Source organism: Cyrtonyx montezumae, unplaced genomic scaffold, assembly GCF_038088225.1.
Source record: "Cyrtonyx montezumae isolate F1298 unplaced genomic scaffold, pur_monq_1.0 scaffold_17, whole genome shotgun sequence".
NCBI lineage: Eukaryota > Metazoa > Chordata > Aves > Galliformes > Odontophoridae > Cyrtonyx > Cyrtonyx montezumae.
The window spans coordinates 15,163,295-15,180,918 of NW_027071903.1; the positions used below are offsets into that span (position 1 = coordinate 15,163,295).

The 17,624-nt window shown below is 48.0% G+C and overlaps 1 protein-coding gene across 1 annotated transcript in view; it reads left to right on the top strand.

Moving 5' to 3' along the window:
• HYDIN (HYDIN axonemal central pair apparatus protein) overlaps positions 1–17,624 on the top strand; it is an 80,220-nt gene that overhangs the window by 2,492 nt on the left and 60,104 nt on the right. The window contains exons 4-6 of the mRNA XM_065734211.1: positions 2,490–2,624; positions 7,930–8,129; positions 13,440–13,564. Coding sequence (XP_065590283.1) covers positions 2,490–2,624; positions 7,930–8,129; positions 13,440–13,564 — 460 coding nt within the window. The remainder of the gene's footprint in view (positions 1–2,489; positions 2,625–7,929; positions 8,130–13,439; positions 13,565–17,624) is intronic.

The following is a 17,624-nucleotide window of genomic DNA, read 5'->3' on the forward strand; positions in this document are numbered from 1 at the left end:
TATTAGTGTTTTTCCCACTGGTTTTGATCACACGTGGGTGAGTTCAAAGCCAAAGGAGCTCTCTGGGACAGCATCCTTCCTCTTGAAAGATGGGCAGATGGGCATGTCAAGGGCTGCACAGTTCTTACCTTCCTTGATTGTGCTTCACCTCCAGAGCTACATTTTTTAGGCTCCTGCTCAGCTTAATTTGGTTCTGCTCTGGGTTTTCTAAGATAATGTGGCTTTCTGCTTCGCCTTTGGAGTGCCACAGCACACCCAGAGTAATGGGCTTTTGAAGGTCTCTGCCTTTACTTGAAATAATTTTGTGAGCGTTCTGAGATTTCTCAAGAAAGCCGAGAAGGGAAAAGTTGAAAAATGTCAGCAATTTTGCTTCCAGTTTAAAGGGGAAAATTGAGACCTTTTCAGTTTCAGCAGGGGAAACGTTTGCTCAGATGAGGCATGTGCCAAATGTGAGCTGGTGGGAGCAGACAGGAGGGAGGAAAGGAGCCAAGCTGAGAAGCGCTCTGGGGAGAGCATCGTGTGTGCAGGGGTTTCTCTTGGCACGTAGAAATAAACATCCTGTAAGCAGAGGAAGGTCAGTAAAAGAGGGATGTAATCAAAAATATGGATCTTAGAAGCATGGAGAATGGAATCATTAAGGCTGGAAAAGACCTCTCAGGTCCCCAAGTCCACCCCCAACTCACCCCACCTCAGTCCACATCCCTCAGTGCCACATTCCCACAGTTCTTGACCACCTCCAGGGATGGTGACTCCCCTCTCTCCCTAGGCAGCTGTGCCAGTGCTTCACTGCTCTTTCTGAGAAGAAATCATTCCTGATACATGGCACGTCTTCAGGCCATTCCCTCTCACCATATACGAACAGTGGGATGTATGTATAGGGAAAGTGGGTGCATGAAGCCCTCTCCAGTTCTAGCTGCTGGGCTTAGACAGGTGGACAAAAAGCTCTTGGGGTGTGTAGTAGGTAGAGGAACAGCAAGAGGGAGCATAGTAGACCACAGATTGGAAATGGAAGATCCTTTGGCAAAGATGGATGCAGTGTTGTGTCTCAGTAACTTTTAGGGAGCTCTGCTGTGTTCCTTGTCCAGCACTGAGCTTGGGAATCTTGGGAAGATGCACCAGGAGCACCCAAGGAATAGTATTTGTGCAGTCTGCATGGAAGACTTTGCTGTAGAAATTTCTTTTTCTATTTAAGACTTGCCTTGGTTTCTCTTCTGCTACAGCCTTTTGGCTTCAGCTGCTCCATTATCCACGTGGCACTCCATGATGTTTGTCTTTGCCAGGTGCCAGCCAACAGGCAAGCAGTTCATTTGCTCTGTTCATGCTTCCTCAAGTGGAAAAGAACATCTGCATCAACATCTCTGCCGTTCCCAGTAAAAAATAATAAACTCCTACAGCTGTACCCTGGGATTTGTATGCCCAACAAGGGGGAGACAAAGTGTGAATTGTTAATTTTTTTTCCAAAATGAATTAGTTGTTGAAGCTACTAAGACCTCAGCTATTGGACAGCTCGGATGTAAAAGTAAGATCAGCTCTGAGGAAAATCCTTGGTATATTTTACTATATGGAGATAATAATCCCAAGAGGGGTTGTTATATTCTAATTTAATTGGCTTTCAGTTGTTTGTGCTCTCATAAAGTTTTCTCCCAGTTTCCCAGATCCCTCTGAATCATACTGACTTACATTGCACAGTAGCTTGAGGTTGTCTGCTCCATAAAATCCCGAGAAGTGTGGTACAGATAGAGGCTCTGTGATGATTCAGACAGGGCTTTGATATACATACTGCTCATGTCTCTTGTGAAGTTGCTTTTCTGCCTTCAGGCTGCTCCTTTCTCCCCTCTGAGGTGTTGCAGGTGGCTTTTGTTTAAGGTGCTCATCTTCAAGGGGACTCAGTGACCAAAGGATCCACGTGCAGTGGGTGGGTTTGTGGACTGGTGAAGCTGCCTGTTGGTAATGGCCTGTTGGAGGCTTTGAGATGAGACTCAGAGCTCTGGGGTTGGTATCTGTGCCCCTGGAAACACCTGCTCTCTTGTCTGCAGCTGAGAATGGCTTTTAATGACCAACCCACGCAGCAAGTCAGTGCTGGTCACGTATCTCAAGGTGGAAAATGCCATTCAAGCTCATATTTGGTATGCACAGCCCACAGCATAGGGGATAGAAGGCAAAGGTAGTCCAGCTCTCCATCCTTTTGGCAAGTTGGCTGCTCTCATCTTCTAGATCAGCTCCACATGGAGTGTTGAGCTCCCTTCCTTCTTCACAATCCCCTTTAACAGTTCTAGGCCGCCTCCTTTTTCTTCTGGAGTTGTCTCTGTCTTCCTACATTCTGAACTTTGCTCTTGCTTATTCTCCCCGTGTATTGTAGGCATGTACCTCTGGGGCTAAAAGTGCTTTGTAAAGGCAGTTGAGGAAGGATGTAACCTGCACAGGGTCATGTCTTTGCAACCTAGGTAGAAATAGAGAAAAAATCTAATACCTTCATGTCTTTCCTGCAGGTTCCTCGGCTGGTGAAGGTCATCTTGGAGAGCTCACCTTACTTCAAGCTGATCAGCCCCAGCGATGCGTGCCGCAAGGTAGCACCTGGCATGCCTTTGACTTTCCACATCCTTTTCACCCCTGAGGAGAACAAGGTGAGACTGGAGGTCACAGGAGGTTGTTGTCTTGGCTTGGCATCAAATCCCAATCGCTCAGGCCTGGATTTGAACCAGAGGGTGAAGTGTGGCTTTTGGAGAACAGCCCTGATTTCAGTTGGGTTGTGCTGGATCCAGAGCTGGGGGTAACTCTTCAACACGGGCAAAGATTGTGCTGCAGGCTCTGGTTTCAAACTTCACGTGTTTCATAAAATCATCTGTCATAGAGGCATGTAGAATCATAGAATCATTGAGCTTGGAAAGGACACCTAAGATCTCCAACTCTCACCTCAGCCCACCCCTGTCGTGCCGACTAACCATGCCCTTCAGTGCCACATCACTACAGTTTCCTGAACACCTCTGCCAACAGTGATGCTCCACCTCTCTGGGCAGCTGTGCTGCTGCCTCACTGCTCTTTTGGATAAGAAATAGTTCTTGATATCCAGCATGAACGTTTAATGTAATTGTCTGTCGGGTACAGGGGTGGGGAGCTCCACTTTTTGTGGTGGGGTGGCTTCACAGGGAAGAGACACACAAGCGTAGGAAAACAAAGAAAATGACAGGGGGGAGAGTCGGTAAGTTATCTTTCTCTTCTAAGAGAACGGTGTAATTATCATGAAAAATGTTGCAGGAACAAATAGATCCAGAAAGAGCTTCTCTCTCTCATCTGGCAGCCACTTCCCTGCCTCACCCAGGGCTGGAGTGAAGATGGTACTCATTCATCCCTTCTGCTACTCAGCTGTGCCATCCCCAGGGTTGCTTGGCCATTGTTCAGCTGCGAGCCTGGATGGGAGGAAGCCCTGCATGTGCCTGAGCCAGCCTGGCACAGGCTGTGGACATTCCTCACCCAGCAGGAGTTTGGTGTGATGCAAAGGACAAGGCATGAATAGGAATAAGTGGGCAGACTCCATCTGCCCTGTTCTTGCATGTAGAGATGTCTCACACTTGTGGGCTGTGATCTTGGTGTGGCTGTGTCCTTGTGTGCGTTATCGTGGTGATGTCTCTCTCAGTGGGCTCCCATTCCATGCCACTGTGTCCATTTCTGCACTGGGGCACAGGTAGTGTGTCTCTTTGGGTGTTGTTGCCTTCTCTTCTGTTTTTTCACTTGATTGATTTAGTGTAATGCCTTTGACTCTTTCTCAAACAGCAGATAGAGAAAACTAAAGAGGAAATGCCCTGTGGTCCCTAGCTCCCCAAGCCTGGGGAATAATCTGTTCCTTTGGAGGGTCTGAGAAATTATTTAACATCATTAATATTTAGGGTAAAAATTTGGCTGGCCTAGGGCAGTTCTCCAAGCTACCTAATAGCTTAATCTCACCGATGGAGGCTTTGGAAAGTACACTGGTCACTTTAAAATGTAATCTATCTGTACTAATGACTGAGTGTCCATTTTTGGGGGTGGAGAGGGAAATTTGGTGCCCACAGAGGGCATAGTGCCACTCTTCAAGGTTAGAGAGTCAGCAGGGCAGCATGGGGACATCACCACAAGCAGAGGGAGAACCCAGAGTGTGTGAAGGACCAGTGCTTTAGGAACGCATCAGTAGCACAGTCAGGAGACATTCCTTCTGGACGTGACCCTACTGGAGAAGGGTGGCACTTTGTGACCCTAGGGGTCCCTGCCAAGCCCAGGCACTCTAGCTGTGCACCTCTGCTGCCTCTTGAATGCTCCATGACCCAATGGATGACACAGAGAATTGGGATGTGGGCACCAACCCCTCCAACTGCAGGATCGGTTGGGGGTTTCTTGCTTTGGCTCTCACTGCTAATTCAGGAGAGCGAAGCACAGAGCTGGGCTGTGCTGAGCCCTAAATAAGAGGAGCACACAAGTGGTGTGTGGCTGAAATGCCACGTGCCATGTAATCCCTTTCTGAGAAATGAGCAGCTTCTTGCTGCCTCGCAGCCATCTGGTAGCGTGCCACATAGCTGGGCTGTCAAAGCCAGCGTGCAGCCGACACATCGTGTATTGGCACCCACATTATAAATACAAACTGCTAATTCTTCTGCTGGGCAGCATTTCCAATTAGTTACTCTTGCTGCCTCTGATTTCTATGTCTCTGCATGCTGGCCATGCAGTGTGGGTGCCCTCACACCACGTGTCCTGCTGTTATGGGCTGCGGAGCAAACAAGCAGTGGGCAGGAATACGCACCGTGTCCTTCAGCTTTGTTACAGATATCAGAAAGGCAGGAGGTGAGAAGTGCCCAGAAACACAGCACAGCTCAGTCTGTTTTGTGTTTGGTTTTTATTTTCCTTGCTATTTTTTTCTGTAGCAGTACAGTGTTTGCAGGCAACGTGAGTTCAGTCTGAGGTTTGCAAAATTCATTCCTGATGCTCAGCGGAGGCTGCGTTAATGCTCATTGATAATATGAAGTGTGACAGGATGTTGAGTTATTGGGTTGCTGAGATTAACTCCCTGAGAATTCAGGCCAGCCCTGCTAGAGGTGTTCTGATATTACAGGTGCACATCTGAAGAGACTTGTAGGGGGAGAGAGAGGGGACAGAAGATTGAGGTGGTGAACCTGGGACCCAAGGGGAAGCATCCTGTGAGCCTGTGGCTGAGGAAGGGAGTAGAAGGGGAAGCCATCCTCCTGCAGTGCTGTCATTGCCCTCCAGCCTCTCCTCTCATTAAACAGCCCTTTATAGTAGCATGGTTCCAGCAGGGAGCTTCCCTTTTAAACTTCTTGTGTCACCCCACCCTACTTGGTTATCTGCTGCAAGGAATTCAGCAAAGTATTTACCAGTTATGCAGCTCAGCTGACACCTGAGTTTGCTGGTTTATTGGGCAGTTAATGACTGTCATGCTGACATCGACTTTAATGTGAGTGTGAGTTTGCAGAGAGCCTGGAATGACAGCTCTGATGTGAGCAGTTGCTTTAATTTCAGTGGGCACTAATGCAAATGCCAGCAGTCATATTTTGAAGGCTGGGGCTTGTAACTTATTGCTTGTCAGAGGTGAGTAAGGGAAAGGGCTGCATTGTGGGGTGATTTCTATTTTCCCTCTAACAGAGGAGTCACACGAAGGGTGAGCTCATATTTTTGTGGAAATCTATGGCCTAAAGCTAGCTCTAAACAACCTTTAAAGCATGTCAGTGATGCAATCCCTCTCTCTCCCAGGCATGTTTGTTTAGGAAATTGCTTTGAAACGATCTGCTGGGGGTTTGCAGTTGCAAAGATTGGTTTTGGTGATACCCCTGGACCGTGACTGAGTGCATAGTGGAGCTGCTGTCCTGGCAACACGACAGAGGATTGCAGCCGTCGTTTTCGTCTCTCTGCAGCAAACCTCACGCTGCACTGTGCAAGCAGCCCCAGTGCTTGTGCATGGTGCCCTGTGCTTGCTTTGGGATTTCAGCTGGGGCAGGTATTAATTCCTCGGGCTCTCATTGACACAGCTGCTGATCTGCTCCCTCCTTCACAATAACGACTTGAAAACGAGTTCCCCTTATTTCCCTCCAGTAGCTCCGCTTGCTGAAGTTTCTTTCCTTCTTATCCTGGTGCTGATCTGAACTCCCTGTGTCCTCCTCTGTCTACCTGGCTTCTGCAGGGCAGAGATAAGGAAAGATGTTGTGTCAGGGCTTAACGAGGCATGAGACTTTCGGCCGGGTTCCCAATGCCTGTGTTACAGTAGGGTGGCCGAAACAACAACAACAAGAAGTAAATTGCTTTTCTCATTTCCTAATGTGGTTTCTGAAGATCTGAACGGTCCAGAACATGAAATACCAAGATAACAGATGCTTTGAATTCACAGGAGCTGTCCTTCTCCTTTATTTTAGAGGACTTAGGCTGCGAGATTGAGAACCAAATTGCTAATTCAGAAAGACTTGCCGAAGATGAAACTCTCTTGAAACGTGATATTCTATTCCGTAGGCATTGCTGCACTTCCCTTCCTGGCGTTTTACCTTCTAAAGATGAGAAACCAAAACCTTCCTGCAGGGTTTCCAATGTGAATTTGAGACACATCTAGAAAACGAGACTTTCCTTTATTCCTTTTTATGTCTTGGATGCGACAGCATCTGTTACTGCAACCCTAAGCACAGCGGAGCAGGTGGTGAGCACGCTGGGACAGCGGGTGCTGCTGGGGCTGGGTCCCAGCCCAGTCCTGGGCCTCAATGTCCTGCCAGGCTCAGGGAGCTCGAGGCAGGCCAGGGAGCCTAGGCACCAAGGGATTAGAATGGGTTCTGGCTAAGGAAGGTTGATGGTAAGCACGATTTCTCCAGCAGTTTTGTATTATTGTGTACTTGGAGCAGCAAGGAAATGATCTCAAGGGAGTTCAAAGCACCCGGGGAAGAGGATCAGCATGAAAGCAATAGGAGGTGAAGCCTGTGTGGTGGGGCAAGGCGTTGCCTCCAGATGGTGCTGTCATTGGTGAGCATGGAGATCCATCTGTGAGCATGGAGATCCATCTGCTCAGCCCTATGATGGGGTGTTTGGATTCTCCTTGCCACTGCTGAATGGCAGGCAGCTGGGAGGAGGGGGGATTAGTCTTCTGACTGAGCTAAAGGCTTGAGGTGCTGGCTGGAGTAGAGGCGGATGTTCATCACACTGCCAACAGGGCACCGAGGCATTTGTTCCATGGGAGCTACGTGAGAGATGTAATTAGGGCATCAACCATGCCAGAACATGCAGCAGAGAGGAAGCAGAGCTATCTTTGCATCCTCCGTGTCTAGGATGAGATGTGAAGTGAAACAGAGATGAGACACAAAGAGAACTTCGTAGGACTGTGGTATGATGGGAATGGGCTGGTGGGAGTGGGTGGGAGTTGTCCCAAGCTTGTCATTGGTGACACTGTTAGGGTGGTGATGGGGAGCACACACCCCACTTGCCAACCTGCTACTGAAATAGGCACTGTGTCCAGCTTGTTACATCCTTCCTCCCAGTCTGGCTGTTAACTGTGTGTGTGACCTTTTGAAGATGTACCTGAGCAGGCCTTGCCAAGCCACGTCACTCCTTGGCTGGGCTTAGCAGTGTGTAACTGGGTTACTTGCTGTGCTTTGGAGTTCAGAGCAGGTTCTTGTTCTCGCTCTAATCCCTCCTGTATAATCATTGCATTGGTTGTTCAGAACCCAGCTGTCAGGTAACTCTGTCCTCCCGTGGCATGAAGCTGGCTGTCAGCTCGCTGGGAAAGCAGGCAGAGCAATGGAACTGTTTCCTCTTGGCAAGCAAACAAACCTCTACCAGTCATTCTACTGGAATTAAAAGTCATGAAATAAAAAGCACTACTGCATTGTTGAATGAATGCATAGCAAGCACTGTCTTTCCTTCTACGATGGCACTAAATGCATTTCTGATGATCCCGTTTCCTTCCCGCAGGACTACTTCCACCAGCTCACCTGCATCACAGAGAGGGAGAAGTTTGTGGTGCCCATCCGAGCCATAGGAGCCCGAGCTGTCCTGGACTTCCCTGACCAGCTCAACTTCTCAGTCTGCCCAGTCAAGCACAGCACCCAGAGAACTCTGCTGGTTCACAATGTTGGCAACCGAGAGGCTCGTTACCACATCAGCACCCACAGGTAGGGGCTGCCAGGCTGTGCCTTTCAAGGTTCTGGAGCCCTGAAAACAGCACCGTGTGGTTGGGGAACTTTGGGTTTGGTCTGAGCCCTGTGATCCAGTGTTAGGTGCAACGAGCTCTGAAGTGGAGTTGAGTGGACCCTGATTTCAGAGCTGCTCTACAGCCCCAAACCAGCGATGATGGATTTTAATGGGGGGAGGAGGTATACCTTGTGCATGGGATATGGAGCCCAAGGGGAGCTCCAGAAAGACTGGGTGAGCAGAGGCCTGGGATTTGCTTCTCCTCCTCTGTTGACTTCCCAAGGATGTGCCAGTTTGGCCAGGAAGCAGAATGGGAAAGAGCGTGTCATCCTTCGTGGAAGAAGGGGGTGCTTCCTACTAGAAATCCCCTTTGCTGAAGCCTTGCAGCAGGGGAAGAAAGACAGAAATGCATGGACAGAAAAGCTGGTAAACAACTGAGTGAGTTCAAGGGTCGTGCTCTGCATTGCAGGAAGGCAGCCTTTGCATTGTGGAATACACGCAGGCAGGAACTTCTAAGTCACTATGGTTTTCCTCAGGGATTTCTAGGTCAAGCTGTCAGAATCTAAATAGAGATTGACTAAGTGTTTAGCATTTTTCAATACTCTTAGCAACTATTCTATCAACGGATACAGCATATATTGAGTTCTGCTTGCTATGGATATTAAAAGTTGAAGTTGGGCATTCAAACCCTTCAGTCCAGATTTGCAATAAAGAAATGGGAAATGTTAGAAAAGCTTTATCTCAAACTGCACAAAAAAGCAGAGCTCTGGATAAGTGGATTGTGTGCATTCAAAGATCAAAAGCTGATATGATTTCTCTTGCCTGCTGAGGGCATCTGTCATCTCTTCCATTTCATTACAAACTTTTGAAAACCAGTTTGAAATTTCAAGCAGATGATTTAAATCTTTGAATATAAGCAACATTTTATTCTAATTAAGAGTGGCACTCGCTTTCCTTCAGATTCCTTCTTAACTACTCAGAAGTTCCTGTGTTCCTGCCTTCTTATTTCTGTTTTTGTTCAGTGAAATGTCATAGAGAGTTCTTCAGTGGGAACCTCTAAAAAGGCTGGGTGCCTCTAATGCCTGTCTGTCTGCCTTGTGCCATTGTGTATGTGCACAGATGTATGGGAAGTATGGGAAATTTGAGGAGCATGTGAAATGGAAACGGGATGGTTGGAATTGTCAGACAGAACGACGGAATAATTCGGGATGGAAGGGATCTCTTGGAGATCATCAAGCAAACACCCTGCTTGGAAGATCACAGCTTCAGAGTTTTATCAAGTTTTTCTTTTGACCTTCGAATGTCTTCAACACTGAAGGTTCCCTCACTTCTCTAGTGTTCATGTGCCGGGCATGGTCAGCAGGAAAGCAACGAGCTCTGGGCTGATGTGCCAAGGAGATGTGAGAGTCAGACCTGTGCGCTGCTCTGCAGGCTAATAGATCATTAGCTGGCAATTGTCTTTGAACAAATATATTTACACAGCCTTTCAAAGTAAGAGGCCGTTCTCCTGCTAATGTTGGGGGATTAATTTCCCTGTTAGAGAGGGTAGAACAAAGGCTGCATCATTATTAGTGAAGATTTAGTTGAATGTGTCGCTAGTTCTTCTGAATAACTTCCATAACAACTTGATGATTAATTATCATCACAGAGCATTTCAAATTGTGCTGGGAGCTTTGGAAACGAATGACTTACGTTCCCTGTCCTGGAGAGCTCAGTGTAAATATGAGATGTGGTAATGGAGAGTTATGGCATAGGTGCTCTGAGAGAGGAGTGCTGTCCTTACTGGCTTAAATTTGAGGCAATTTCAGTCTCTTCTTATTTGGAAAATAAGGGTTTGAGGAGCTTAAGTTGAACGTGTTTAATTTTTGGTGAACAAAGGAAGCGAATCTGTGGAGGTAATTCAGTGTCCTTCAGCTGCTGCCTGCTCAGAGGTCTCCCTTAGCATGGCATCTCCCAGAGGACATGGCCAAATTTGGACCACTGGTGAACAGAGCACTACCTTTGTGCTGTCTGGCACAATCTTAACTGTGTTCCCTCTTCTTGCAAAGCTTGATAACAAGTAATACAAGCCCCTCTCCCTCTCCTTGTCATTAAGGCACAATAATGATAATGCTCTCTGATATTCAGGAATATAAATGTAATTCCACTACATTTGGAAAACGATGTGCAGAAGCAGATTATAGGCTATGCATATATACATGCATGTATAGATGTATATCCTAGGCTACAAAGACCATGGAGGGGCACAAAAATGGAGGACAGAAGCAGTGAAAGAGCAGGAAGATGAAGCTGTGAGCTGCTGACCCTGCACAAGACTTCTCAGCACTGAGAAGTTGTCTTCTTCTCAAGCCTTGGTTGCTTCTGAGATCCAGCGGACTCAGCTTGATGGAGCAGCTACAAGCTTGACTTCAGCTGCTATACTATTACTAAAATTAATATGTGCTGAGATTAACTGATCTTTGTTTTTCCTGCAAAAGATCTTAACGGACAGATGAGGCAGTTCAACCACCTGTAGATGTGACTGCTCTCTTTGGAGCGTGAGCCAACTTTTAATGCAGTCAAACAGAAAGCTGAAAATTGGTGATTTTTTTTTTTCCCAAATCAAATGTTCTTAAAATACAGGTTAAGGCACCAGTAGACTAAAGAGGAAGTTTGGTTGGTTGTATGAGAGGAGCGTGCCATGAAGGATCTCCTTGCACAGTGCCTGGTTGTAGGAGAAAAAGAGGACCTGAGTCATGCAATTGTGATGGCTTTTCTCTCGAGTCAGTCCCTTTCCAAAGGGCAATAATAAATGAGATCTGAGCAGGTACCAGCGAGAAGACCTCTTCCAAATCAGTGTGGCTGGATAACGTGTGAGCTGGGGATCTGGCTGTGATTGTAAGTCACCATTAGGATATTAAAGAGCTGGACCTACGGAAGTTTTGATGTCGTACACCAAAGCAAATATTGTTTTAAAAAGGATGTCAGAAGAAAACGAGCTATTAAAAAAGAAACCACAAAGCTTATCTTCTGAAAGATTTCCCGTCTTTTGGGAGCGGTGGTGATTCATTAGAAGGGCAGATCTAGCAGGGCCAGAATTATCTTTAAAGAACAGCTCACAATTAAATGACAATTAATGGATAAAAGGCCAAGGTTTAGGCTGCCAGCTTCCGCACTTGGCAGTGGTTTTCACTTGGTTATTGCAGTGTGTCAGGGATGTCTCCTACCATTTCTTATCTGGGGGCTGCAGGGAACAGCTTAGCTGCATTAACAGAAGTTTGGGGGAACTAAGTTTAGCTTTTGCATCTTTGTGTCCTGACATAGTGAGTATGGGTGGGAGAGTTTGGGGTAGGGTATGAGAGGTGCAGGGTTACTCCATCCTGGCCAGCACCGGAGAGGAATGGGGAGACAGAGCAGGAGGTGGTACTGAAGTGTGGGGAATTTTCCTTTGCTATGCTGGGGGTCCCACCCAAGCACCAGCTCTGCCCCAGGCAGCCTGGATGGAGATGTTGAAGGCTCTGGAGATGTGGCCCTGAGGGATGTGGTCAGTGGATATGGTGGGAGTGGGCTGGGGTTGGGCTTGGGATCTGAGAGATCTTTTCCAACCTTAATGGTCCTATGATGGTATAACTTCTGAGCAGTGCTGGTAACTGAATCCCTTCCCTAGCACGCAGCAAGGGCTTGAGGAGCTGATCTGTGTGTTTTGGTGGAAGGAACAAACTGTGTCCTTGAGGAACCCCTTGGGGTGACTGGGAACATCTTATTGGAGATATGTGAGAGCCTCCTGCTCAGCTGCAACAAAGTGAGCTCTGCCCTGTGAAGAGGCTGAGGTCTCCTGTCAGTGTGCAAATGCTGTGGGCTCACTGTTGCTCCTGCTAGAGCCAGCAGCAATGCTCCAAGCGTAATGGGAACAGGTCAGACCACTAATTGCTGCCGTATCTCGTTAATGAGCAAAAACTCCAGCAATTTTATCAGCTGTTGCTACTCAAATGAACAAAGTTCAGCTTGTGCATGTCTCCGGCTCTCATTATTTTCGAGTGGATTGCATTTCTCTAATCATGGTTAAAGCTCAGCAGAGCAAATTTTGGAGGTGATAATTTGATGACCGGCAAAGTGCTGAGCACAAAACTTCTGTCATTGGAGTGGGGCTCTACAGAAACCATGAAGCCACACTTGGTCTGGCTCCTCCCTTTACATGAAGGTAGAGCTCTACAGCTGGCAGCCAAGAACTGTTTACCTGGTGACATTGCTGTCTGTAGTAATCCCAAAGTGCGACAGCACACTTGGATAATTATTTTCAGCCCATTTGTGGAATTTGAGTGTTGACACTGTCTGCTCAGAGAGGTGGGGGAGTCACCATCCCTGGAGGTGTTGGAGAACCTTGGAGATGTGGCACTCTGGGACATGATCAGCAGGCATAGTGAGGGTGGGTTGGGTCAGACACGGTGATCCAGGAGGTCTTTTCCAACCTTAATGTTTCTGTGGTTCTGTGAATTTATCTCGTGGGCCAAGCAAATGGTTGTCAAGATCAGATTACAACCCAGAGTCACAGACTACATGTCTTGTGAATACATCAAGCTGTTAAATACCCATTGATATTCTCCTGTTGATGATGCTCGATGGAATCCTTCAGGCCGAAAATGGGATGATCCTTTTGCTGTTGTCTTGTTCCTGTGGCTTCACTCTAATCTGCATTTGCACGCGTACTTTTCTGTTTGTTCTTTTTCTTAGAGCAGCTTTCATTGAGTGACCGATATAATGTGCCCTTCCTTACATTAAGACAGGTTATTTTCAAAGTAAAAGGCTGAACTCTGCAAGTTAATGAATAATTTTTCTCTGGTATTATAGGAGAACTTATTCCTCTGTGTGAGTCTAGGCTGTAATCTCCTTGGAACAGGCCTCGCTTTGACATTTGCCTCTCTTGAGGTGAAGTTTATAGGTGTCTGAGTGAGGCAGACTTGAGAAAATTGGGGTCAGCTTTGCATGCAAATAGCAGTTGGAGGCTCTGCTGTTCAAAAACAGCTCTCTGATTGTGTTGCTAGCAGTCTGACTCCTGAGATACTGCAGAGAGGAAGAGCTGGATGCAGAATATGGGGGAGAAGAGATCACTTTGCACCATGTGGTCTTCTGAGGGTTGAATCTCTTCAGAAGTGGGAGAAGTAACTGCGTGTCTGATCCTCTGTATTCTGTTCTTACTCTGCTGATGTGTTTATCTGCTTGGTGAGGTGAAGTGGAATAGCCTTAGCCCCTTGAGGGGATTATTATCTCCAAATCTCCTGTGATATCTCTGATGCCTGTCCTTTGCATTGCAGCCCTTTCTCTGTTGATCCCTCCATCGGGACCCTTGGGATCGGTGATACCATGCAAGTAACAGTGGACTTCCACCCATTGAAGACTGGGGACCACTCTGGGTCCCTGGTGGTTCACTATGACACAGGTGAGTGCTGGTTCACTATGACACAGGTGAGTGCTGGGCAGTGTGCTGTGCACAGCTCTGCTGCCTTCTAAACAGAATGACGTGAAGTTTCCCTTGCATGCGACTTCTGAACCCTTTTCTCTGAAACTCCAGATTCAGAAAAATATGGATGTTTCAGTTTTTGGAGATGTTCAAGGTCAGGCTGGACTGGCTCTGAGCACCTGATGGAGCTGTTGGTGTTCCTATTCATTGCAGAGGAGTTGGACCAGATGACCTTTACGGGGCCCTTCCAACTCAAATGAATCTATGCTTCTATTCTGTGCAATAAGGACATGGGCTGAGTCTGTCCTTCATGTCCTGTGTCGTCGTGTCATAGAGTCACCAAGGTTGGAAGAGACCTGGTGCATCCCTGGGAGACCCTAGTGTCCATGTATTCCCCACATACCACAGTGATTCCATCACCCCTCTTTGTCCTAGCAGCTTGCTTCCCTTTCCAGATGGAGAAAGACCAAAAGATTTTCATGGTCTGCTCTGAAACCCTCAGTTATTTTTTTTACATTGGCCCCAGAGTGGTTGGTCGACCAACCCCAAAGTGGTTGACCTGTGTGCAGCTGCTTGCTGTGGGATGGGTGACATCCCAGGGCCATGCCCCACCTACATGGGGATGAGCCCATGATCTCCCTCCTGCTTCTCAGCACAGTGCTACTGTTATTTTTAAGTAAACTACAGATTGAGGAGGCGAGCAAAGGAATAATAAAGAGATTATCTGCCTAGCTTGGCAGCATACAAACAAGTAAAATGCTGCAGAGTTGAACTGTCGAAGTGAAACTGAAACGTTTAATGATTAATTCTCCAAAGCTGCTCATTGCAGGGGTAGTGCAGAGTTCCAGCCTCACGGTGGGGCTGGGCTGATTTGGCCATCACCATGACCTGCATACAGAAAGCAGCCGTGCTGCTCCTGCAGAGCCGCCACCAGACTTGGTTATGAAATGAGCACTAAGAGCAAAATAACAGCTTAGGACTCCAGGAGGCACTTTGCTGGCATGGCTGTGTCTGTATTGCCCTGCTGACTTGTGAGTGACAGTGGTTCTCCATGGGTCAGTTGGTTGATTCGTAGGGTTGGGTGCATGCTGTGTGGTTTTTGTAGAGGTTGTGTAGTCCCTTTGTTAGGAACATTTCAGATGAGTGCAATGGAAACGTATATGTAGTGAAAATCTGGCCATGGATGCTCTGCTTATCCGTCCTGCTCCACGTCTGCCATGTCTGGATGCAGAGTCGCAGCCTGTGCTGAAAGGGGGGGGCTCAAGGTGTTTTGGGCTGCAGCATGTCCCTGTTTGTCACCTTAACATCAGGTGGTGGTGTGAGACAGAGGTTCAGGTAAGCATTCCTGCTGGAAAGGGTCCTGTGTGGGGCACCACAAAGAGTCTAACTGGTGGCTTCCCAGATGACTCCCAGCCCTCACACCATGTGGATATGGAAAAATGAGGTCAATGGATTTTGTCTCATCCAAGTCCATACCTGTAAAGCTTAGCTATTCTTTTAGCTCTCAGGCAGTTCTCAAGTGAGATGCCCAGGAAGCACATGAGCAGCATAGCACGAGATCAGTGAGAGGATGCTCAGGCTGAGGAGATGCATGACAAATTCCCAAAGCTGTGCCAGAGGTAGAAAACTGATTCACCCATCCCGTGGCACTGAGGAATGATGTCTATGTCAGATGCCCCATTGCAGTGACCAGAGTGACCAGCTGTGGAAAGGAGGTGCTGGAGAAGCACTGGGAGGTGGGAAGAAACCCTTCTCTGCTCTCTACAATCCTGCCTCCCATTGGACTCCAAGAAGCACTGCAGTATGACTCAGGGGGTGATCTCTAAACTGTGGGACCCAATTCTGGGTGTCTGTTTGTAGCTCCTGTGGGCCTTAGTGGACTTGAACAGCTCTGAAATGACTCTGTACGTTCTATTTTTTTATTTTCCCGTTGGCCACCACGTCCCTTGGGATCCTTTTGTCAGCACAGGAAGCTTCAGTAATTAGCAAAGCCCCACTGAGCTTGTGCAGAGCTGACAGACACTATGTACAGAGATGCTTTTATTGCTGTCAGTGATAAAAGTAATTTGCAGATCGTTTTTCCTTCCTCTGTGAGACTGTGATGCAGAAGCAAAGGCCTGGGGGCAGGATGTTTGAGGGGAGAGATCAGAGGTGGTGAATTTTAGGAGACGTATCCAAGCAGAGCCAGCCCTCAAGCAGAACGTCTGCTCTGCTTCTGCCTGCTCATGGTGCAGAGCTCCAGCAAGCAGCTCCGTGGGACGAGGTTGTGGGCTGGCATCCCTGAGCAAGGGCCCCTTCCTAAGGCAAGTCTCAGCTCATTTGTGGAGGCCAGACCCAGGCTCACCATGCTCCCTGGGCTCTGTGTGCAAGAGCAAGGAGGGGAGAGCTCAGCTCCTTGAGTGATTGCTTCAAGGGCAGATGGAAGGTGCCAGCAGCATCTGCCTGCAGTTCTGCAGTTGTCAACCAGGTTGGGTGAGTTTTTTTGCTGTGTTGGATTGTTGTGGCCTGTGGGTTTTGCCCATTGGAAGTGGATGAAGTGACATGCAGATGGGCCGCTGGAGCCCCATGTCCTAACTGGCAGCTTGAGGAAAAAAATGTTTCATCTCAAATGGGAAAAATGAGGCATGAGATCAGAGGGGAAATTAAAGAAGTGTTTAACTATAGTTAAGGAGCTGACGTGGGACTCTTCCATCACCCATGGAGAGACAGCAAGTTGGACATGGTGTGATAGAGTCATTGGGGTCTGGTGGGGATGGCAGGTGACTACAGAGAGCAGTGGCAGTGAGGAAGCAAAGTACGCATCAGTGTTGGAGAGGCCACATCCTGTCATTGATGGGCAAAGAGGAGCTTTGGGCTGCAGCTGTGGTTACTCAGCTCTTGCGTGGGGGAGAAGAGGGTTGTGAACCAGAAATGCCAGTGCTCTGCGATGCTAAAACACTTTATTCGGCACCAGTTTTACCTGTGCTGGTAAATGTACAACCAGGCCACCCATGCAAGGGCTTGGCAGTGTGTTGGTGATGGCTGTACCCATGCAGGAAACTCACTGAGTCCCAGCCTGCTTTCTTTATTGTTTGAGGTTAAACAAGTGAATAGGTCTGCCAGCACCCCCCCAGTGTCACAGCTACCAGCTAGGGTAAAGCATCAGCTAACAGCACTGCCCTGCTGTGATCTCCATCGGTGCCTGTGTAGGCTTCAGAGGGCTCAGCTGCCTCTGCACAGCTGATTTCCTTCCTTAAGAGCCCCATTTCCACCGAGGGTCTTGTCATCTGTCTTGGAATTGCAATCGTTGGCTTCCAGGAACTTGTTTGAGAACAAAATGAAAATCCTATTGATTCAGTCTGTAGAGCAAACCTTTGCCATTCTCTCTGTCTCTCCATCCGACGGTGGATGTGAACAGGCAGTGTGGTTTTGCTGGGGTTCAGCCCTCGCTGTGCTTCGTGTTCCTGACATCACTCAAGGCACTCCAGCACAGGGTGCTCTCATTTGTCCTAACTGCAGCCAGAATGGAGCAAGTGTGCCTCTTCCCTGAGCAAACTCACTGCCCCTTATACGGGACTTGCTTTTTTCTCCCTTGAAAAGTTCCTTTGTCCTCAGAAGGGTTTGGGATCCATCCAGCAATGCAGGTTTAAGCAGGTGTGAGTTGTGATCGTCCCAGGTAACCCGTGTGGGGATTGTGGGCTGCTGGATGGAGAAGCTGGTGTGGCGTTCCTTTATGTTGAAACAGCTAACAAATGGTTCCTGTTGTCCTTCCCCTTTTCTAGAGCTGCTCTCAATAATGTCTTTTATATACTGATTCAGATAAGGGCATCCTGCCTCTTGCAAACCTTTGACCCCCTTGAGGGCTTTGTGAGTGGGGACTGACGGTCTCTCACTTGGCAGGAGAAGGGCTACCAACATTTGTGCTGCATCTGTGCTCAAACGCCCCCCAACAAAGCCCTGCTATTGCAACCCTGGTGTTGGTCCAAGACAAGCACAGCTTCCTAGGCTTGGTGCAGGGAGATGGTTTAGGAAATGGCCTCAAATTGCTCGGGGGGGTGGG